We start from the raw sequence: 25,696 nt of genomic DNA on the forward strand, positions 1-25,696 counted from the left end.
CAATGATTATTTTTATCTTCTGTTATTTAACCATTGATCACATCAATATGTTCAAGTTCTGCCACTGACACACTGAGTGGTTATCCTACAGTAATGGTTAAGTTTTTAGCTCCTTGTTCCAATGAAGCCTTTCTTCACAGCTGGGTAAAATATGCCCAGCAACTAGATTCATCTCATCCGTGGGAGAATGGTTCATGTGCATCCTTTCAAGGAACTAAGAATGCGTAATAAGGCCTGTCATATTCTCCCTTACACTTTTCATTATCATCGGCAATGCCAACAATGTACAGAAGTCCCAGTCGGCATCAAACGCTCCTTCTCCATTCAAATGCAAACTGTTCCTCTTCCATATTATTCTATGAATTCATCATTCTCTCCAAGAGCAGAATTGCCACTCAGCTCAGATCACAACTGTTTCCCTCTAAGGATGTTACACAGTATTCTGCATTCATCCATCTTTCTCTTTGTAGCTATCTAGGATAACACAGCAAGAAGTAGGGTTTTCCATCAGTCCCATAATTTTACCCATGTGGGTTTTAAATTTTTCAGTAATGTGCTTGGAGATCTTTTAAATATTTATTTCTTTGGCTTCATCTCTATCGTTTACCTATTTATTTCTTTGGCTACATTTTTTCCCTTCTATCCTTGTACTTGTGATCAGTTAGCCAGTGGAAAAAAGTGTCTGCCTTTCATGCCTTCTTCTGAGCATTACATCTCATTGTTCTCAAAGCCTTTGCAAGGTGTTGGACCTGAAAAATGAGATCAAAGCAAGAACCCCCATGAAGACAGCCCAGGCTCCTTTTGTTAGCAGGGACTTGGGACTTCTTTCAGGTTCTTTTTCCTCTCAAGTAAAAGCTTTATCATTTATTCTCTCATTAACATTTAGAAAATCATCTCAGATTCCTAATCCATCTACATGTATTAAGCGCCATCTTAAAGCTTGGGCATTTTGATAGCGTAAGACAGGATCATGTGTGTCACATCAGTATCCCACATGAATTGCTTGTTCCAATCTTGGTTGCTTCACCTGGGATCTGGCTCTCTGCTAAAGCACCAGAAATGCAGCAGAAAATGGCCCAAACACTTGGGCCCCAGCCACCCATGTGACAAACACAGATAGAGTTTCAGGCTCTGGTTTCAGCCAGGCACAGCTCTAGTTGTTGCGGCCACCTGGTCAGTGAACCAGAGGATGTCAGACTTCTGTGTGTCTCTCCATCTTTCTGCATTACTCTGCCTTTCAAATAAAAGTTAAGAAACACTCTAAAATACAAAACAGTTTCAGCTCTGACAGTCTTCCATACCACCAAGTACTCCTCTCGTGCCATTGGAGACTTTATTGTCCCTTTCCTTACCTGCTACTATTTCCAGCCTCTGCATCTGCCACTGCCATCCTATTCACGTAACTTAAGGAGTTTGTTTTCAAAAAATGCATTTATTAACATGTCATTATTGCAGATTTTACAAGGTGCACTGCAATATTTCAAGACATGTATATGGTAGAAACCAAAGAAATTAATGTTTTCATTTTATTTCCTTGTTAGACTGTTTTTCCAATTTATCTGACATATTTTGGTACACTCCTGTACAAACATAAAAAGGAACACGTCTCTCATCCTTAGACATCACTGTCCCAGATAAACTTGAACCAGAAGTTCAATTTTCTCTGCATAATCTAGAAGGCACTGTGATCCAGCCCTCTGTTCTAATTTATAGAACACATACTTTTGCCTCTGGTCTGTGTCCTAGTACATATTAAGTAACATTCTTTCTACCAACCATGGTTTTGTTCTACATAATAGCATGGAAAAACCATATTCTTACTGCAAAGTCCATCTCAGTATAGCTGCTACATCCTCCATGGCAAAGTGCCCCGATTCCATGGAGTTGTGTGAGCCCTGCAGTGTGCCACAACTGCATCTTCCATACATGCACTGGAAACTCCAAATGATTTGTTTGGCAAGAACCAACATCCCCTGTCAAACTAAGAGCAGAAGCAATCATCTTGGAGCTGCATTGAAAAAATAGAAATACATTCTATTTTTATAATGTATTATGTATCAAAAAAACCGTACATAGTTATGAGGTAGTTTTTTGTTGTTGTTGTTGTTGTTTTACTATTTTGTTCTTAATCTGGTGGGGGGGGGGAGTTTCTACCTCCTCTCTTAGTTGAATTTCTCTGAGTTACTTTTATTTGTGTAAGCAAGTGTGCTAAAGATCTAACATGGGATCAGAACTGGGCTCAGAGGATCATTTTAAGTTATGTGAAGTTAGCATTTGAGTATGACAAGACAGCAAGTGGTCTGTCATAAATTGTGACACCAAACTCAGCAGACCCAAAAGCTTTTTGGGCCGATTGTGATACTTGTGCATATGCCTACTTAGGAAATCAGAGAAAATGTGAGCGATAAAAGTGGCTTAATATTCTTTTTCTTTCTTCCTCCACATAATTTCCATATCACTAGGTAGAAATCACTTGGAGAAGATTCTCCTGCTCAAAGTCTGTTCTACACTGATACATTTTTAATAACTAAAATTGGTTGAGATCCTTCAGAATAAAATACTAAACTTGATGACCAGGTAGATAATTAGTTAAATACGTTCATGTGGGAAACTAGCTTGCTTTATAACGTCGTAGGTTTTATTTAGAGACGGGTCATGTTCAATTTCAAATGAATTTTCTTCTGTCCTAAATTTATTAAAATAATCATCTGAATGAAGAAACCTAGTTTGTTAATATTGTCATGGAAAATTAAAGTGACCAATACATTCTTGGGGAACATTTGTTAGTCATTAAATAATATCAACAGCTATGAGGATACTAAGTCACTTAATTACTATTTTTTTATGAAAATACATCAGGTGGAAGAACTCTGAATTCATGCTTTATATAACAGCAAATTTTATATCTTCTTTTTAAGAAGCATTTTCTAACTTCAAGGCTTCACTTACACCTGTGAACTAAAAATAGTAGTAAATAAAAGGGTTTTTCAACACAACAGAATCCTTGTCATCCCATAGAACAAATGGCACTGTCACTCTTCCAAAACAGGGTTAGAAGAAAAAGAAAAAATAGTACATCAAATCCTGCCTATAACTTAACAATTATTAACAGAAAGAATTAAACATTCTGTGTGTGACATCTATCGTATTTAATTTGTAATCTAGTTTCCTTGAGTCTTTACACATTTTCTGGGTATTTGGCAAATATTGAATAATTAAAATATTACCGCAAGTCACTATGCCTTAACTGTATTTACTAATTAGGAATAATTCCATGAGATTCATTATCTAATAAATTATGGATTCTTAGTAAGAGTTAGGTTTATCTTATCTTTAAGATTTTTAATGACACATCTCATATTGAGCCACATTTGACCACTGAATGACAATTTGGTTGGACATAATTTGATAGCAGAATCTTAACCATTCTCATCAATTTTAAACTCTTCTTTAATTGGGACTTGCCAACCAGTTTCTCTATATCTAAATAAATCTAAAAGAGTGCCTATTAACTTGAGCAGATTCTTTTTGTCGACGGAGCATACATACATCCATAATCTTACAGTGTAGTGGAGGCAAGAGTAGGTAGGCAAATCAGATTCCTTGGTAACTGACTTGGAAAAGTTACCTTTTCTGTGCACCAATTTTCTCATTCACAAAGTAGGGAAAAGATAACTGCATCACCCTCATTGGATTCTTGGGAGAAATCAATTAATATGAGATTGCAGAGCCCTACCTCAGTACAATGTCCAGGTACGGGAAAGTTGAATAGAGATTCAGTAACGCTTCCTTCAAAAAAAAAATCCTGAGAGAGAAAATGAATATGAACATCTTCCTCTACTGGTTCACCTTCCAAATGCTTGCAATGCAAGAGTGAGGCTGGGCCAAGGAGCCTGGAACTCATGAGTGCAGGGTCTCAAGCATTTGAACCATCACATGCTGCTTCCCAGGGTGGGCACTGGCAGGAAGATGCCCAAGATTGGACAGCTATAACTCTACAGTTCACTGACATTCCTAAAAGAAAATGATAAGGAAACTTCACAGTAGATAGGGTGTTAGAGACACCAGGTCATTCACCTTCTACGAGAAAATAATTGACTACAGGTAAGAAATTGAATCTCTTTTTCTTCTCTCTCTCTCTCTCTCTCTCTCTCTCTCTCTCTCACACACACACACACACACACACACACACACACACACACACACACACACACACAGTTAACAAGGTTAAATGGCTTGGATGATTGATCATTACCCAAGGCTCTATGGCTAAAGGGATTGAAACATTTGGATTATGGAGGTTTAGAGAAAGGGCTTATGGATGGGCCACTGAGATTGTGTTAACTGTAAAGGTCCTTGACCTATCAAAACATCAATTGCGCTTTCCATGGAAAAGGCATTAAACTATTACGTAGCTGTAGAGGAACAGCCCATGGATATCAATCAGCTTCCAAAGATAGCACCGCAAGCATGTGAATGAAGTGGCTCAAGTGGCAGACAGAGTCCATGCATTGCCCATCATTATGAATGTAAGCTTCCTAAGTTTCTACTACTCACTAGGAGCTACTGTCTTGGTTGCATATTCAATTAGCTAGCAACAGACAAAAAAAGCTTTATTATCAAGCTATACCGTTCCTTAAAGAAACTAGCTTCTAGGTGATATGTTGCCCATTTGATTTCCTCCTTCTGGTGTGAAGCTAGAAGCAAATGTTTCCTAGAGTACATGCATGTTCTGAGAAACGGGTTGTCTTGCACATTCTCTCAACTTCAGCACCATCCTTTGAGAGTTCCCAAAATATTTGACCCTCTACCATTGGATAGCTCATAGCACTGGGAGAGGTCTAACAACTCACTTCATAGCAAAATCTCTTGTACCAAAATACCAGTAGGTAAGCAAGATTTCACCGTGGCAAAGGTAATTGCTCAGATCATCAGGAAGAAGTAGAAAATATAGACAAACGTGATTGGTACTATGCTCAACTACTCGGGAGGACTAGCACGATGGTTTGCCTGTGAAGAGACATGAGGTTGGTTACCTTACCAAGGAAAGACCTGAGCTTTATGGGTGTTAGCTGAGGGTGTAAGCAAAAGCTCTACTGGGAAGGAAAAACATAGCAATCTTGTGACCAGTTGAACTGTACTGCTGAAGTTTCCATTTAACCTGTTTTCCCCAAGGAATGAGATGAATTAGCATTCCAGAACAGCTGTTTCTAGAATTTATTCTATGAGGTGGATAGTTTTAAGTGGCTCAAGAGGAGAACTTTAGTACAGAGTAGGACATCCTCCATATCTCTCATACAAGACTGTACAACTTCTCCCCCAACTGGAGGGAAAGTTAGTGGCTGACAGTATCTTACTGATTTCACCTCCAGTAAGTGATTTAGCTAACGAGAGCAACCTCACTTCAGGCCACATACCAGCCACACAGACTCCTGTATTAAAATTTCAGGACTTCTTTGGGCTGCATTATAATTATTTCCTTCTGATTGTGCACACAGCTCACAGCAGTTCTATGAAGGCTGATGTTATTACTGTGGCAGAGAATAATTGCATGTATACAAATTGAGGTGTTAAATTATACATACCTCTCAATAATTTTTACACAGATAAAATGTTTAATAAAATTGTCTATATTTTTATAAAGTTCCATATTCACATTTTATAAAATTATATTTATAAATTTTATAAGTCACATGGAATGGACAAAGTATATATATGCATTTCATCTATGCATGTATCTCATCAATAATAAATATATTTGTAAGCAAAAGCTGGAACTATAGTAATACAAAATCACATGGGCTAAATGTAAACAATTTTATTTTCATTATCTTACTATAGTGACTTATAATACTGCTTGGTGTGTTGATCTCGGAAGTATGATGTGCTCAATATTGATGAAACTATCAAGTTTTCCACATTGTACAGAATTACAGTTATCCCTGGTCTCAATACACCACAAACCGCTATATATTTCTAAATTCAAATTCTGCTATACGGTCATATGCACTTGATTAGCATAGAGCTGGCTTCCAATTTAAAGCATACACTGAATGGCAAGCTTTTATTTGTTGAGAACTCTTTACCTATATAAAACTGGAAAGAGCAGGTCATTAAACTGATAGCAAACCAAGCTACAAACCTTCTCTTCTTGCAGTCATTTCAAAGCAGAACTTATCCACTAGGGACGAAACTTAAACTTTAAATGGACACTCTCATTGAAATATTTATTTTCTCCAAGCATGGAAAATTTATTAAAACAGTCATAATTTTATCTATCTCAATACATGTCTTTTATTTTCATTAAAACTAAACACAATCAACAGAAAACATAATAGTTAACATTTGGATAATAATTTAAAGTTTTTAAATCCCTTTGCATACATTTTTGTATTAATCTTTGGGACAACTGTCTGCTAACTTTTACATCTGAGGAAACAGACTTGAAAGGCTGCACAATATTGTCAAAGATTCTGTGCATAACTGTATGCTATATTCCAATATATTTTAAAAAGTCTAAGTAATTTGATAAGTACCTTGACACGGGATATGAACACATAGCTTATGCTAGGTGACTATTACAAAGTCAGAAACCAAATGACTTATCCATGTCAGATTTAGCTATCAATTTCCTTAATGGAAAACAATGAGTGCATTTCTTTATAAACTGGTTAAATCTCAACTAGAAAAAAATGAAAATATTACTTTCCTCTTTTATTATTACCTTGACAAACAAAAATAAGTCTCTAAGTGACTGAATTAATGTATGCCCATATATTCTGACTTATTAACCACAAAATTTACAGTACTATGTTCGGAGTTTTAACTACTTCCACAAAATCAAGTCTGTATCCTAATAGCTACAATTAGTTAATTAGCTTGAAAAGAAAAATGTTCTAGAAAAGATTATAAGCCATAATACTGCAATAATGGCATTGCTACTAAGTTGCAATGTTACTCATTTAAACTCAGTACTATTGTAAAGAGAATTTTTTTTTTGTTTTAATGGGCATCTCATTTTTATGTGAGAATGTTGTCCAAAGACTTATTTTCCAATTTGATTCTACTAACTTATTAGTCTAGTACTCGCAATTGTTTGTTCCACGATATCTACACAACTCCAAGAATGATTTGATCCCAAACTGTGAACAACTAAACAACGAAATCAGAATAGGTCTTAACCTTTTTAAGATTTTTTTCTTTAAAAAATGCTCTTAAATGGCTACCAGTGACTAATATATAATAAGAGCTACATCCTTCTGGCTTTAGTAAGCCTCTGAGATAGTTTATGACAAATTAAATTCTAACAGATCTTAAACAATGAAAAGTGACTACAATTCCTCCAAGGTTCACCAAATCTCAGTGATTTACTGAGTTAACGTGTGGTGAGAAACAGCGCAATGATCCGCACTAACACATGCTCACATAGGTATCTATGTAGATCACTTTTCTAGGAATTCTTAGATGAGCAACAATTTACAAAAATATATCTAAAAATCTTCTGATTTTAATGGTTTGATATTTATGAATAGAATTAACTATTAATTCCAACCTATGCAATACACAGCCTTAATAAAATGTTAATAATTCAGCACCATGTATTATCATTAATCTTTTCATGGTTGAACAGTTAACTGACAACAGCTCTCAGTTTTCTAAGTGTCTAGTCAATACATTTCTCCTAAAAGCGTGGAAGTCTGTTAGTAATGGAGCAAAAAATTTCTAAAGCCTGGCCTGGTGTGATAGCATAGCAGCTAGGGTCCTCACCTTGCACACAATGGGATCACATATTGGCGCCGGTTCTAACCCCGACAGCCCTGCTTCCTATCCAGCCCCCTGAGGATCTTATCCTTTGTTTCTCCTCCTCTCAGTATATCCAACATTCCAACAAAAATAAAATAAACCTAAAAAAATAAGAAAGCCAAAACTCATGAACTAGTAATTCTTTGTATATATTTTCTAGACATGTGACATGATTTGGTATCTTGCCCAAACAAATCAGCATTGAAGAGTTTTTATGAAAGAACTGATTCTATATGTGACCGTATCTAGAAAGTGATTTTTTCTCCCAAGTCTTTCTCTGCGTGATAGAATGGCAGGAATGCATTTCTTCTTCACATAATAATTTTACCTGTTTTCATCCATTTCTGTCATTAAACACATGCCAGGCTAGAACGCCCCTTCACAGGTACATTCCAAGCTTCGCACTCCTCTACCTATCTCTCAAAAATCAGTATATTCTCGTGATGGTCCGGGGCAGACATCTGCAGCCAACTGCAAAACCCAGCACTCTGAACCAGAATAACTTGCTCAGGGACAACTGATGGCTTGTGTCTCATCTTTTGTTCCTTGCTTCTTCCATGTCCTCCCAGCCCCTTTACCACAAAAATGCTAGCTTCTGACAACTACCAAATAATCTTCTTAATTAGCATCTACTCCTACTCCAGTTTAGTAGATGGTCACTCAGGGATAACTAATTCATCAACATCTTCCATGCCAATGGGGTTCTAATTTATTGTTTACTGGCTTGCAATTCTGGCTCATGAAATTTCTGAGTCTGTGTAACACCTAACTAATTAACACGTTGTCCCAAGGCTATTCAGCAATTACACCATGTGCTTTTATGCAAGTTCTTCTCTTTCATTTGCAGAGAACATTTCTAACAAATGTCCTGCTACCCCTTCCATATTCAAAAATATACTTAAATAACAGCCACAACTGTCCTCAGCTCTTAGGAAAGGTAAATGGATAATAGCAAGTGATACAAATCACTTTTTAACTTGCATTCACTACCACTTACATAATATGTATATGCATAGTCATATACATAAATACATATATATACAGTTCTAGATGAACATTAATGCCTTCCTATGTGTAATTGTGCACGAGAGTGCAAGAAATACATTTAAGCACTATAAATACACATGGACCACACATGTTGAAGTAACCCCATTAGATAAAGAAGCAGAAAAACTCTTAATTCCATAGTGACACTGCAGCTACTACAAGTTGATACTGCAATGTATTCATCTCATATTTGTGGTGCTGGTGACGTAAGCCAAACTCCTACATCACCAGCACATTTTGTCCCATACATGAGAATTCATAATGATACTGAATGATTGTTACTTGTTTATGTACTTACTCTACTTTCTAGAGTTACTGTATAATTCATTCCTCCTTACATAAAAATTTTACAGTAAAATAGTATAGGATATGTTCTTGTAATAACTCCAAAGAGCTCTTGTGTACTTGAATGAATCAATGTGCAGAGGGCAATGACCATCTACGTCTGTGTAATGCACTCTATGATATTCACACAACAGCATAACAACCTAATGACGCACTTCTTGTAACACAGCGTCAGCACTAATTGGCACACAACAGTATATAGAGACAAATTGCTGTCCAGAAGTAGTGCGTGGTTTTACAAAGCCAGCTACTCATCATTATTTACAGAGTTTCCAATTGTTCTTGTATTTCACATTTTCCATACTTTTCTAGAGAAGAAAAACAAATCATTATCTCACTTTAGTTTAGCAGATTATGCTTATTCCCCAAGTCGCTGACTGTTCAAAGAGAATAGCTGACTATAGATTAAAATGTTGAAATTGTATGGGGCTTAGGTAATGTCCACCAAAAATGCACATGAGCTTGAAAAAGTGATTGTGCTTCAGAGAAACTGATACACCTTGGTTTCCAAGAGTAACTCTCAGCCAGAAACCTATGAACAGGTATTGGGCAATGGACTCTACATATAGCGTGCCTCTGAATATATGATGACTGTATATTGTCCAAGTTAGAGAGGGCTATGTTATCTCAGTCCAGGTCAGTTTCACTGCTTGATTTGTATTTAGAGCTCGCTTTCCAACATCTGTGCATGTGGCCTACGTTGCCACTCTGAGGAATTGAAGTAGCATTTTTTTTTTTGACACTCTGATTAAATAGCCAGGAAAAAAACAATCGATCATTTGTAAGGGGCAAAAATAAGACAGTCACAATAGTGTTCTGCCATGCTTTGAGAGTGTTGTCTTCATTTCCTTTCACTTGCTTTTTAATCCAGTGTCAAATACAATAAACACTGACCAAAACAGTTGAATCCATTGATAGCACTACCAATCTTGATGGGAAAAAAATAAATTTTCAGGATGCCTGTAGGCTGACCCCAGTGAGGAGGTAATTGGCATTTATGTTGGGTACAACCCAGGTCTGTAATGGTCACACATACTAAAGAGAAGCAGGATGCCAGTGGAATCCCATCCACCACTAAGAAATGCTGCTGCTGGAATGTTAGCTTCCTGTTGTCACTAGCTTACTGAACAGACTCAACTATTGGAATGGCCAAGACAAACGGCAAGCATACCCTTTCCTATCTGTCTTTTCATTGATGATAGCTGGAATCAGCCATGTGGCCCTGGAGTCATGATTAAGTAAACAGGAAACACACAATTTAAAAAGACACAGCAACATATCCATACACATTTACGACAGTGAGATCTAAAAACAAAAAATCCTGAAAACTAATATTCAGTTAGCCAACCCTCTGCACCCCTGCTACACCTATCACCAAAAGCAGACCTAAGTCCAAACACAGGGAAGGAGTCCATAGGATTGTCTACCAATGTGTTTTAACTCTATTTCCCTCTGCTTAGGGACAGTGTCAATGAGGGGAGGGCTGATTTGAAATAAAGTACATTTTTATCAGCATGTGCTCTCAAAAAACCCACAATGGTGGAAGACCACTGCATGTCTATTGTGTGGCAATTCTATGTGTTCTTCAAAGATGTCATACCTTAGAAACCCTTCAGTGGAACCCTTCCTGACTGCCCTTCCCCAGCGCACAGATCAATACTCCCAAGAGTGTCTCTTCTGGTGCGGGTGAGGGGGGTCTTAGGCAGGACCTTTTGGACACATTCCTATCGTGAAACCCTCCATCATGCTTTTTCCAAGCGGAGCACATACCCTACTCTTCCCACTGCTGTCCCCTACTTCCTCCCTACGACATCGTGGGAAACCCCAGTTCTCAGCCACCATAAGATCCATTTTTCCTCTCTGTGATCATTCTTTCTAAACAAGCACACGCAGAGGTGCACATCCATGGAGACACATGCAATCCACTCCTTGGCCTTCTTTGTGCCACTACAATGTGATTTCTTGGGGAGAATACCCTTTGGTGATCCCTGGACCTTGGATTAGTGCCACCAAGTTCTACGAGATCTCTCATAGCTGCTTTTTCAGAAATGCAGGGTAAGATTCCACATGTTCTGTGGTTTTGAAAATGCAGGGCTAACAGTTCATTTCGGTCTGTGACTTGTGTGTAAGCCACTTTTCCCTTTAATGTGTCCATATTAATTGTTTCTAATGAGATGGTATACAGTTTTAATGCATGAATCACATCAGAAACCTTGATTTTAAAGATCCCTGCTTATTTGTTTATCGATATTTTCAGCAAGCGAGAATGGACTTGGACACAAACGACGTTACACTGACACTTAAAGCACATCAGAGAGAGAAGACATTCATCAGAGAAGGTGGCACTCTTGAAAGAGAATATTTTCTTTTAACTTTATCAATATCACTTAAGAGGAAATTAACTGTTGTCAAGTGGTTATTTCTATTTTTCTGTCAACTTCCATTGATTCAAGACAATAAATTGGTTTACAGCTACAGACTTCAGATTTAAGTAATATGTAAGTTTGCAAGCACATACGTAAATGTATAATTAAAATATACACATAATGCACTTATGAGTACAATATCATTCATTTCAAATACTTCATGATTATATGGAAAATTCTGAATAAAGATAGGTCATAAAACAGGGAGAAAATAATTGAGCAGTTATACTGTAAACTAGAGATCCCTTTGTTTCAGAGGAGTCTTTCTAGTTGCAGATATTTTATATATGTAATTCACCAGAAGGAACTTGTTGTCGATACATACATGTACATCCGGTGTAAGCAAATAGTTTCGTATCGACTTTGAGGGACAAGGAAAATGCTATTGATTTTTATTGACGAGTCATGTGTAACCGCAATTACAAGCAGAGGAGCAAATTCTCGTCATCTTACCAAGCTTAGGGACGATGAGCTGTGCACTGCTCTGGGCGTTTCCGGCTTCATTCTCAGCTACACACTGATAAAAGCCTTCGTCCGACTTCACCACTCCCAGGATCCGCAAGTTGCTTCCTCCCTAAAGGAAAAGAAACCCAGAGGGTGAAAAAAATGAACAGAGTTTGATCAAATTTTCCAGGGGGGAAAAATAAGAAACATGAGTGTTCTCAGTGTTACGCTTATGGCCTATACCCTCTGGAAAAGTCTTCTGATTTCATCAATATCTTCTCAAATTCTATAATGAAAATATTTTCACAAAAACACATATCATACTCTCTATATAAATGAGCAGCCAGCAAGAAGGTCTTCTATTCCACATGGAAGAAACAATGATTAGCAGTCAAAGAAATCACTGCTGGTCTGGTTACTAAGTAAGCTTAGAATTCGGGCTATTCAGGAAATACACAAATAAAATGAGAATGTAACATTGTTCTCCTCACCTTCTAAAGGACAAGAATGCTAGGTTGGATAATTTCTGGAAGTATTTACCCAGAAAACATTCTAAAAATTCTTGATGCGTAATTACAGCTCACATAGCTTTTTGGAGTTTGGGAGAGGAGCCTGGGGTTGTTATTTTATACCAGTGACATTCTTACAACTGAAACATTTTACCTTCAGCAATACACAGATTAAATATAACAATGCTAACTCATCTTTTATATAAATTGAGCTGCATCTTTCTCAGGATGACTGATAAAATATTCTAGTGATAGCATGTAATTACAATAACTCAGTTTATCTTCCATATTAGTTTAAGAAGTAGTTCAGTAAGTGAGACATGTTAAATCACTTCCCCTGAAGTCATTAAGAGATAAATATTACCTCATAGGGAATTCTTAATTGTTTTTAGTGGCTTATAGTCAATGCTCTGCTGATGTAAAAATTCTTAGATAAAGCCTGCTAACTTCTAATTAACAATTCTCATGTAAGTTGCTATTTATGCTCAACATTATATATACTGCTGAAAATGGCTCTCAGATTTCTGGAGTTCCAGGGAAATATTTTAAAGAGCAATTTAATGCAAATAGAGCACACATTGTACATTTTCTTTCACCTTAGGAGAAAAAAAGTGTTTAAATAGGTTGGCTTTAATGAGTCATGCTGTGAGAAAAATTATTCAAACTTTAAGAGAAATAAATGTTACACTTTATCATGTGTCCTTAAGGGCACTCAGCAATTTCCTTTTATAAGCAAGCAGCATATATTTTAGACATACGCAACACTTTTCAAGTTGCCCAATGGCAGGTCATTTCTAATTCGAGGGTAGTAGAAATAACATGGCATTCAAGTGAATAAAAGAATATGTATGGCATTCAAGAGTTAAATTTTTCCCACCACTCTCTATTCCCCACCAACTAGACAAATGCAATTAAATGCTAAAAAATAGTAAGTTGTGATCATTGATAGACCTATTTGTAGATATATCTATTAAGCACGTGTATAACATGTCTAAATGCATACACAAAGAATGGAATATTTCTGAAAGTTTACTGATGGTGAAAAAGGCATTTACCAAGAATCAATAAACGTGTGAGGACAGCTTACGCCTTAACTATACAGTGTGTATGCTCTAGGCCCACTCTGCCTGTGAAACATGGCTCAGGTGACAGGTGCCTCAATGTAGGTTATATTCAAATCTGAAACTTAAGGGGGACCTAAAATATTCTTTAGCTGCAAAGTTCTTTGGTGTTCAGAAAGTATATTTTGCATTCTCTGAAATCAGAACCTACTGTGCTAACTAATACCCTGAAGTTTACATGGAGAACTTTCAAATGAACAAAATCAGTAACAGCCAAAACCACAGTAACAATTTGTACTGAGCACTTGTTAATTCCAGAAAAAGAACTCAATGAAGAGTGCAGTTATTCATGCAACTCTCAAAGGATGGTTTCGGAGACAGATTAGTGGCATTAAGAACAAATATTACTCTTGGGGTTAATTGTTTGCAAAGTGCCTCTACTTCAGCAGTCACCACTACAGCCACTTTCCCTGCCTTCACCTTCACTGCCCTTCTCAGCTATTCATACGGAATCACCTGGTCCTATATGAAAGCACAAACTCCATATTTCACAGTGAGAGCACAATGCATCTTGTGAAAATGCTATTAAAATGCATAAAAGAGAAATAATGGAATTTAGTTTAGAATAGTCTAGAACTATGCTACAAATTCTGTTCAACAGCAGTGACAATACTTCGAAAGTGATGGGCCCTGTGTTTCTTTATAATTTGTCTGTCTGAAGAGCCTGAGAGTATTTGAAATTATGTTTAACGTTCTTTCTCACCTTCAGTCTTAGAAAATCATCTGTTTTAGTGCAATATTTTTCATGACAGAAAAATTTCCAACAGAAAATTTCTTCCCAGGAAAGTGAAAAAAAAAAACAAACAATGAATGGGATTGTAAAACTAATATGAAGAAAGATAATTACCACTATCTGAAAATAATCACTAGGAATGACCACATCTCCATTCTTCATCCAATTCACAGTGGGCACAGGCTTTCCAGAGACTGCACATTCAAACTCAATGTCCATGCTTTCATAGGCATAGAGGTTGGAAGGATGATTTAAAAACCATGGTGGAACTGCAAAGACAGAAAAAATAAAAGTGAGTGGGTGGGGATGAGACTGTGTGGTGAGGCCTTCCCTGAGATTAGAACACTGCTCTGGGACAGACAATACTTCTCATTCCAAAGACTCACAGCATATCCCAGAGAAGCTCTGTATAACACATTGCTTTATTTTTTTTTTTCAGTTCAACGATTGCAGTTAATGTTGATTTGCCTCAAGAAAGGGAAAAAAAAACTACCCAAGTTATTCATTTCCAATTGATGAACATGTCAAAAAATACCTAAAACCATGGCAATTATGCTGACAATGTAAAGAAATAAAAGGATGCTGACAGGTCTGTGATAACCCAGGATGCAAAATGAGAACGCTTAGCTGCCCAGTCACTTTAGGAGTTGAATAAAATGTAGTTAATGTGATGGACACAGTCTGTTATAACTGGCTGAATGGATGAAATAAAAATTATCTTCTCGTTGGACATACTTCCATTATTGCAGCATTATCCTTTGCAATATCTGTATAGTACTAGTCTGTATAAGCAAATTGTTATTTTCACAGTATGAGAAATACTAATTGAGTTTAGAAATTGCATCATAATGACTATGATGCAAATTTACAATTCAAACCAAATTAGAAATAAAACAAATATTTGCTAATGAATCTCTCTACCTCAGTGCCTCAAAACTTTTCTTGGAGAAAATTTTAAAAAGGAGAATTCTACTTCTTTCAAGGAAAAGCCTAGTTTCTGGTCAAGTCTGATCATCTGTTATTATGTTTCTTATGAAAAGTGCGTACGTATTTTAAAAGCCATCTTTTAAAAATAGTCTTTGATTTCCATTATGTTCAATCAGGAACACATGCTAAGTTTTGCTTTTTGTATTTATCTTGTTCTTTACCAACATCACCGACACAACTTCATTACACCAAAGGAAATGATCAATCCTCATGATCCATTACCTTCAAGGAAACATGGCAGTGCCCACAGAAGCTGCCAGGATGGAGGTCTTCGTTTATCCTAAGGCATGCCTTGTCTCCCTTCTCTCCTACAAATGTTCTTCCTTCCTCTCCCTTCCCCTTAGTTTTCTGATTACTGTATGGGATACCTTGGTGCACATACATCAGTTACATCAAAAGTTCTGTTCAAGTGTTTACTTATTAGTCATTAAGCAGTCACTGACAGCTGACACAGAATGTACAAGTCTAAGCATTTTATTATTCTCAGCATCACTTTCTCGGACTTTAGTATCCACTTTTTACAAAAAAAAAAAAAAAAAAAAAAGACTAAGGTACAAAGTGTTAAATAACTTGCCCCAATTTATACAACTTGTAAATCATGGATCCAGAGAGACCTTACAAGCTTAAATAATCTATCATCGTCTCTTTCGTCTCTTCAGAATGGTGGAAGGATAACTCAATAACACATCCAGAATCTCACAGGTAAGGTGTTTTAACTATTACAGATGTTAAAAAAGAAAAGAAAAAGAAACAAACACCATGTTGTCTGCCCTGCTCTCCCTTTAAGTGCTTTTGTGCCATGAAAATGATCTGGGTCCATCCACATTTGGGGTTCATGTTCACCTGAACCCCTGTGGTTCTTACGTGTACTTCAGAATTTTGTACCTTTAGATCTTGAAACTAACTTACCCAGCTAAGATCACAACTTCATGTGTCACATATATACAAGACAGAGAAAGAAAGCAATAGGAATAAAAAAAATTAAAGTACAGAAGGACAAGAGAAATGGAACAGAATACCAATTTACATTAAAGAAGACAAATGAACAGAAGGCTTAAGTACTTGAAAGCAGGAGCCAGCTTAGCTCAGGTTTAACCTAAGCCACGCCACTCAATACAGAGACCTCTGGCACCGCCCCTCTCTATGGCCCCAGGCACCAGAATCCAAGAGAATGCCAGCGAGTGTTTCTCAACAACACTGCACAACAGTATATTCAATAGAAAAGTCTATTGGAGTGTGTCATGATAGCACACATGATTATTGTATATTGCCCAACAGAAATATGAAAATACTTAAATACAAGTAGGTTTGTCTGTTCCGTTTTTAGTTGTTTTTCTCAATTCTGCTATGTCTGGATCATCTAAACAGAACTGCCTTTTTGTGTTCTCAATGTCAAGAATAGTTCGGTTCACTTAATGGGAATTGAGAAAACAAATTATCCCACTTAAGTGAATACAGTTTTCTAATCATTTCATGAAGATTCAACTTTTTCCACCAATTGCTTTTTTTTGTATCTCTCAGAACAAAATAAAGCAACAGTAATGACATATTGAGTTTTTTTTTTATTTTTTATTCATTGATTACATTGTATTATGTGATACAGTTTCGTTGGAACTGGGAATCACCCCATCCCTCCCCCGCGCTCCCCCCATGTGAAATATTCCACCTTGTTGCAACATATTGAGTTCTTAAAACCTGCTGTTTTATTGACTAACAGAATATAGTGACTTATGCTTAAACATGGGAATAGTCAATGTAACAATGTAACTGCAGTTGTTAACACTGGAGGAACCACAAATGCCTCCCCTATTACTTTCAAAATTCGAAAGTCAATGTGAGTTCTAAGTTATGCTCTGTATTTTTCTCATATGCCTCAGGCTATCAGCATTACCCTGGACACCTTGACTTCTGTGGGTACCTTCATATCTTCATTTCTATATCAAGCTTTCTTGCTTTAACTTTTAGAGCAGATCAGACAGCAGATAAGGAAAAAATTAAATATGGAAGTAAAAGCATGCAGCAGCAATGAGTCCAAGTGTTACGTTTTCAAATACATCACTTGTGCAAAGCAGTACAGTCAGCAATCAGCGACTGCACAGCAAGGGCAAGCATTAATATTTATCCTCATGTCTCACTGCCAAGTACAGGGCTTTATCCTGAGTATATGCTCAAAACCACCTGCTGTAGATGCTGAGGATGCAAAACAATGCCCATTTCTATCTTTCTACATAGTGTTAATACTGTAAGATGAGAAATGTAGATAATATGAAAATGATAAACCTCCAAAATATTATCATTTTCTTGCTGGAAATAAAGCAAAAAAGAAATGAAAAAATCAAAGAATGATGACGCATTGTTATTTGGAGAAATGGCTGAGGTTTTGTTGTTTTAGAATTCCCTTTACATTCCTGAAATATTTATTACAGTTCTTAAAGCTGGTTCTTAAAATTCAACTCTGTGTTAGGGAAGTAAAATAGTCTAAGACATGGGAGAGGATCTTGAAAAGGTTTACACTCATAAGCCTGAGCCTCATCAGCTATTAGGTAAGAGCTCCTCAACTTCATTTTTATGTAATGGTTAACCAAATCCCTGCTTACACTTCTAACTGGATCATCTGCGCACCCCTCAAATCCACCTTCTGATTTATTTAAATAAGAACAATGAAGTTCACTCAATCTGTTTCACATTATTTAATCATTTTTTTAAATAATGAAGTGATTAAGATTTGTTCATCCATTTAGGGAGTGCCCCTGACAACTGGAGCTCTAGGTACAAGCATCTCACACCTTTCACAGCCCTGGAGCCTGGAGTTAGTAGTCCGATATTTCAAGAAACTGAGTTTCAAAGAAAAGGGAAATAGCATTTTTATTACAACCAGACATCCATTATATCACTTTTTAAGTTAAATATTGTCAAATCCGAGTTTGTCCCTGTCTTCGGAACTAAGCCCAAACTTATAGCATTGTACTTAACAACTTAGCTTAAAACATTTCTGAATCAAATTTTGTTTCTCTCCTTTCCTACAGAAATCATTTGCTCCACTGCAGCTGCATCTAAAGGCCATGTATCTTACAACCTGCCCAAGAGTTCTCTCTGGGTTTATATAGGACTCTACACACCTACTGATGACCGGTCCTCCCCCACAGGATTGGTTACTGAGAATGATGTTTTAATCTCTTTTTATGCATGTCTCCCACATACCTACATGTGTTCCGCTAAAAATAGGTATGCTGGGTTAAGATGAGTGCTAGACTTACAGGGTGAGAAAATTCTCTATGCTCAAAGGAAAACCCACAATTGAGTTTTGTCCTATTAATGACTGAGGTTCCCATTGTTCTTGTAAAAAAAAGTTTTTAAGCTGTGAATTTTCTTCTTAGCCCTTTTTCCCTAGTTATTTTAATCTAACCTGACAGTGATTATTTTCAGAAACAAAGCTGAAGGGAGAGGCATGCATTTGAGCTGCTTTTAACGACTACTTCAACATGTACTAGCTTTACTGCTGACAAATAGGTGAGACATTATTTATATATCTATGTGATTTTATTTATGCATATATCATAGCTATTTTATTTATGTAATATATAAGATATAAAATTATATATGCAATACATTTATTGCACATATAATGCATTATATATAAGTTATACATAAAATAGATGTAAGTATATATAAATACTTGCATATATGATGGGATAATATATATTAAAATTTATAATGATAATATAAAGACAATGTTACACTAATAACTGTATTAATTGCACCTTTGCTATAAATACATATTATAATACGGCTGATGAATATATGTATATATGTGTGTATATGTGTGTGTTTATATGTATAGTTAATCTGAGGTAAGTATATCATTACAAACATGGCATGATAGAAGAAACACAACAGTAATCCATTCTGTTCTGCCTTTTTGGGCAAAGACATTTTATTCATCTCAGAGCAATGTAGATTGATACCTCTTGTAAGTTACTTTGATTTGCCATTAGTACTACTGGTTGTGTACTATAATATGCCAAGAAAGTCTTCCTAACTTCCAAAACTTTTGTTCTATGTGCTGCGGGATGAAAAACATCTGATCCTTAATCTTTACTTTCAAGTCCTTCACATATGCTAGGAAATGCCCACACACTGCTCTGCACAATTCTTTTTCCAGACAAATAATCCCATTAGTTTTCTTCGATTCCAGTGCTTTCTGTAATCAGGACTGCCTGTTTCTAAATCCGGACTGAGCTTTCCATTTCCTCTCTTTAATTGTGGAGCCTAGGACTGAGCTGGAAGAACAATTTTTTAAGGCTCAAATCAGCAATAAAAGTAATGGGATGATTATCTCAAGGTGCTAGTTCCACATGCATACAGATGTCATTGTCACAGCTTTGATTCATGTACAATCAGGGGACTTTGGAGAGATACCACCAACTTCACAAATTATGCATGTAGGGCATAAATATATGTGTATGCTTTAAATGTGGATATTTATCATAGCTACATATGGATTTCTTTATGTTTAGATGTATCTGTGTTCTCACAAATATTTATGTAACACACATAATCACATAAAACATCAGTATTTCAAATGTTATATATGCATAAACACAAAGTATATGTCCATAAACAATTAATAAAGTTTTTGTCCTATTTTCAATTTGGTTTATAAATTTAAAAACACAAGTTGTAAATATGAATCCACGCATGTTTTACATTAGGGCTAATAATGACTAAATTACTACATTGCCAATGAAAAAAATCACAAAAATGTGAATCCTATTTTTCTCAAATAGTTTGACTAACATCTTGGATTTTGAAAGTAAAACATTTGATATTTTACAAACCTAGAAAAAAGTTTCATGCATGAGGACTGAATCTGTGGTTTAACTGCGCATTGAAGAGATACAGTAAGTTGCAAGAGAAGATTTGTTTTTCCAATTTCCTATTAATAGCAATTTATAAGGAAATGTTAACCTATACCATTAGGTGTATAACTGACATGATTGATTTGAACACATGACTGTTTATACCTTAATGATTAATAAAATGAATATGAAGTCGTACAGCACACACAAACTCCAGGAGTAAACAGGTTAGGATTTAGTTCTTTCTATGCCATTAAGCCTAGAGACTACAGTGATGTTTCTGGAGAAATCTATTCAACCAACATCTCTAAATGTGGACAAATGATAGGATAGTCTAGATTTTTCCTTTTCTGACTGTGAAGAAGTCGTAATGGCTAATGACGAGACATAGGAGACTTAAGGCCTGCTGAAGACTTGGGCCATGAACGACTGGAATGCTGGAAACATGAGCACAATCCCCTCTCCCAAGGACAGAAATGGCAGACAACAGAAATGAGCAAAGGTGAGGAGCAAAGAAGGAAATCAACACTGCCTCAGATGAAGCCACTTCCCTACCATCCCTGTGGCTGTTTAAGACTCCAACATCCAGCCTTCAAACAGGAGCTCAAGGGACCCAGGAGGACGGGTCCATGAAGACAGAAGTAACCTCTGACATAGGAAAGGTTACCATATTTGAGCAGATTTAATTTCTGAACACAGTGACTCAATCGTGATTAAGATATAAGACATCTACCATAAATATTAAAATATAATATGGCCAACAGCAATAAAAGACTATGTGATGGGGGAAACACAGACAAGAGACTTCACATAAAGAAACAACTGGAAATCAACATCTAGTGAAATAAGGCAGTCCAAAACAGAAACATATATGCTTTCCTTTAGTTGTGGTAACCAACATATAGAGTATAAAGCCACATTATGTATCTGAGCAAAATTGATGTTTTTTGATTTGGCACTTGTTTAGAGCCCTTGAGAAACAGGGGTGCTTTGCTTCTTAGTTGCTGCATTCTTTACTTAGTGGAGGCTTAAACATGTGATTCTAAAATCAGCTAAGAATATGTTATTGTAAAACCTGAAAGGGAAACATGAGGCGTGGAAGAGGGAGCGTGTGCCACAGGTGGAGGGGTGAGAAGGAGCATTATGTCCCTAAATTTCTATGACATACGTGACATTTGCTCACCAAATGTAAACAGAATATTTCTTAAAAATATACAAAGCATTTGACCTAGAAGTCAGAATCACATTAGGATCAAAGAGAATTTCTCAGGCTGTTTCACATAATGTGTTCCCTTAGTGTGGAAATTAGTTCAACAGAACTAAAGGTTAAAGGCTAGAGAGTCGAACAACACAACAGAATGAAAAAAAAAGGGTAAATGACTTAAGAAATAAATCAAGGACCAAAACGGCTTCATTGTAGAAACAACACATACATTGGGAAACATCAATATCATAAGAGTTACCTTAAGAAAACCAAGTAACTAAGAGACTTGAGATCACAGTGAATGTAGATAAGAAGTCAATTAAACAAGAATCAATAGACCTAAGTCTATACAGGAAAAGAACAGTGACGTAACAGCAAACCAAGTGCTGTTTAGTATGCCATAGACCTGTTACTGGGATAGAATACTTACTCACAGCTAAATTACTAGGATACTTTCCCTGCGATGCAACTCTGAATCTTCCCATTGGAAGATTATCCATGTTTCTAAAAAATTAGAGCTTATCATTAAGATATATATATTTATCATTTGAACGAATGTTTGAGGAGTAGAGGTTTAATTAAAAACAAAATACATGGGAAGTCAGATTCTCATAGGAGAAGACAATGGAAAAGTGTTAACCAGGAACATTACACATAAGCTTTTATATAACTGGCCATATCCTCTATTATAAAAGTACTTAGAGAATAGTATACTTTCTTAAACAAATCAATAACAAATTCCAGCAAGTGTATCACCAAATCAAAAGTACTAGCATTGATGTGAAAGGACTTATGGTGAGTGCTGAATATTTTTTGTATTTATTTATGAAGATGATACTAAACACAGGCACTTAACTGTCATAAACTGAATTAGGGTAAAAAGAATTTGAGGAAACATCTGAAAGTGGAGAAGACAGACCATGAAGGAGAATGATAATCTATTATGAGATGCTGCCTTTCAGAACATAAATTGTATCAATTATACAGTTAAATATGAACTTTACAAAAGACAGAATTGATACATAAGTATGAAATAGCATCTCTCAATAGCATATTACATTGATACAGGATATTTCTAGCTATCTGTCCATCCGTTTATGTATCTGGAAGAAAATGCAGAATCCTGAGATGTGGGAAGATTTTACATTCTTGTGGGCTATTTGCACAGAAAAGAAAAACTCACTTTTTTCCTGCATTAAAAGAAATGGTCTAAAAGCAAAAACGCCATAGTAATGCAGGAGTTCTGGGACTGGGTGCTTATCTATTTTGCTTCATTAGTTAAATTTCCACTAATTCTAAAAGATTAAAGAAAATGTCTACCTGTTGAATGGACTTACTGATGTAGCCTTAAATTGCAGAACCCACTGAAAATTTTAAGAACTGGTATAAACAATACATAAACTATAAACAGCGAGTTAACATGGTGGCTGTCTTGTCTTTCTTTTATCACTGTTTCTCACTCAGACATTCAGAAAAACTTCTGTTGCTGTGACAGGAACATAAGCCCTTCAGGGAAACCATGCAATGGAAAGACATCAAAAGGATTCTCTACCTTACATTTGGTACAGGGAGCGTACACACACAGGTTGACCTAGGGAAATTCATTAGGGAGAGAAACAGAATGAGTATCAGAAACTCAGAGTTCAACTTGTAGCTATTTTGTAGGGCTGACTGTGGATGCTGAACTATCTAACTTTGGCTTCTTTGAAAATTGAAAATACAGATCTAGAATTTGTGTTGTCAAAATTTGGGGAAGTCCATCAAATATAGCTAAGGGTAGAAATGTTCTGATGTTCTTTCTTACTTGTTAATATCAGAGAAAATAGTTTTACTTTCATCCAATGCTTAGTACAATAAACTATCTGCAAGTCTTCCCTTGCTTAAAAACAAGAACCAAAAAAACCAACAAAAACAAAAAAAAAACTAAGAATCTTACATTAATTCCAATGCTCCTCACCATCAACAAACAGAAACTGCAGAAACAATGGAAATGGACAGGGAAAACAAAACTGTTAATGTGTTTTTTACTCTTCCTTTCAAAGTACGTTTGACTAACACTGATGTGCTAGTCAATAAAACTAGTAAATAAAAACCAAAGTATCTTTAAAAATCATACAAAGTGACTCAAAGATCAGTCAAGGGTAATCAGTTGAACACATCGTAGCCAAACAGCTGCATTCCTTTCCAAACAACACACACAAATCACTTACTCCAAGAGTACTTGGTCAAAGAATGCTTCCAGAAAGGACTCTGCCAACTTTGAGACACTGTCTGCCATTTTCCTGTCAGCATCTTTTGCCTCAATAGACTATCCCCTTCCCCTTGAACATGAAATTAGACTCAATGCTTTACCAGAGATGTCAGAAGCCATGGAAAAAGAGTGTGTGACTGGAGGAGGGGGAGGCTTATTTTATCTATGTGATGAGAGTTTAAATCATGTATTCATCTTAATGGATTCTTGCATAGCAAATAACAATGGTCCTTTGAATAACATTTTTCTTCTAGTATTTAAATTTCAAGAAAGATTTCTTATATAGTATGTGGAAAATTTATGGTGGGCGGAGAAGTTAAAATATTCAGATTTCACACAACTTTAGTTGCAAAGAATTACTATTAAATTTTATAAGGGAATATGTAAAAGTAAATAATCAAGGCCTACATCACATTTAAAACAGCGATCTAAAATATACTTAAAAACAATTCATCTCAAAGAAAAACTAAAGGATTTAGGGAGTTCCAAGAATTCCATTCTTAAGCAGTTGTGGTCTGGAGGACCCTGAATATTATGAAAAATACACACACGTGTGCATGTGTGTATACATATGCATGTATGCACATGTACGTGGGGTGTCTTATACAATTTATGATAATGTTTATTATGTAGACTGTAGCAGCCAGTGCCGGCAAAGTCCATCTCATAACACTAAACATCTTTTTTTCTGAATCCAATATTCCTCAAGCCTCAAGGAAGTATAGCTTCATTTCCTTTCCTACGCCCAGCAAATGCAAGTACCAGATGTAAGGCAAACTAAGAACTGTTATAACCTTGCTTTCTGGCCTTGCATGGCATCCGGAAATCTTACACCTGAAATCTAATTGGAAAAAGGCAGAAAAACACAGTTCCAAGAAATGCTTTATGTAATTCTTTGAATTTTACTGATTCCTTCCTATACCTTTTCATTCCCAAAGTATGTGCACATCTACACTTAGCATATGAATCATCAATTAAAAGCAAGCTTGTAAGGAATTATATAATACAAGCATTGATTCTGATTTTTAAAAAAATCCACTTTTTCCAAAAGCTCTCAAAGTGCATCTTCATTCTTGTCATCCATATTTATCTCTTGTTTGTTCCTGTTACTCCCATGTCAAACGTTAAAAATCCTGTAAATCCATACAAAACAAGGATTTTAAATATCATTGCTAAAATGTGTGGTGCCTTATAGATAATGTATTACTACATTTGGCATGTTTAAAAAGCCAAATTAAGCCTATTTGTTACCATCCCTGTCCAAAAGTCTCAAATGAGGGGAAATAATCCATTTAACTGAGTAAAAAAGAAAAGCAGGTGAATGAAACGTTAGGTGAATTTTTCCAACTGAGAAGTGAGGGTGGACCTTGACTTAAGCAGGGGTAGAGACAAGAGCATTGCACAGTCGGGAGGAGCTTCCCAGCCATGCGGTGGAGTGATGGCCCGGCCATCCAGCCCCCAGGGCCTAAGTGAATCTCATCTTGTAAAACTCGCCACAGCTATAGCAGCAACTTTGCACAGTACAAAGTAATAATAATACACTGATCTGTTACATCTAGAGAGATCCTCCTCAATTGTTCAGCCAAACGTGTCATTTTACAGCAGGAGAAATTAAGGTTGAGAGAAGTTCAGTAACAGCCAACAGAGTACGAAGTTGTGGTCTACTAAATCCCAGTTCAGTAATTTTCCCAGTGTTCTACCTGTGAAATTGCTTTAAGGCAATCATAGCCCTCACCTACCCACTAATCCTAACTGTTTTGCTTCCCCTGTTTATAGAATAATTTTTATTTTATTTCTGGACGTTGTTATGATATCAATACGAAGAGGACAGAGCCAACGCAGTAGGTAGATACAATTGCATTATATTTCCTTCTTTCCTTATGCCTTTAACTTTTGAAATTGTATTTTAATTAACAATATAGTCAACAGCTTAATACTCAACTAAAGAAAGTTCAACAAGTAAAATG

General features: G+C 36.1%; 1 protein-coding gene across 3 annotated transcripts in view; it reads right to left on the bottom strand.

Moving 5' to 3' along the window:
- Positions 1–25,696, bottom strand: part of DCC (DCC netrin 1 receptor) — a 555,681-nt gene that overhangs the window by 325,446 nt on the left and 204,539 nt on the right. For all 3 annotated transcript variants that reach the window (XM_058676959.1, XM_058676958.1, XM_058676960.1), the window contains exons 5-6: positions 14,543–14,697; positions 12,075–12,195 (exon numbers count right to left, since the gene is read on the bottom strand). In XM_058676959.1, coding sequence (XP_058532942.1) covers positions 12,075–12,195; positions 14,543–14,697 — 276 coding nt within the window. The remainder of the gene's footprint in view (positions 1–12,074; positions 12,196–14,542; positions 14,698–25,696) is intronic.

Source organism: Ochotona princeps, chromosome 18 (assembly GCF_030435755.1).
Source record: "Ochotona princeps isolate mOchPri1 chromosome 18, mOchPri1.hap1, whole genome shotgun sequence".
NCBI lineage: Eukaryota > Metazoa > Chordata > Mammalia > Lagomorpha > Ochotonidae > Ochotona > Ochotona princeps.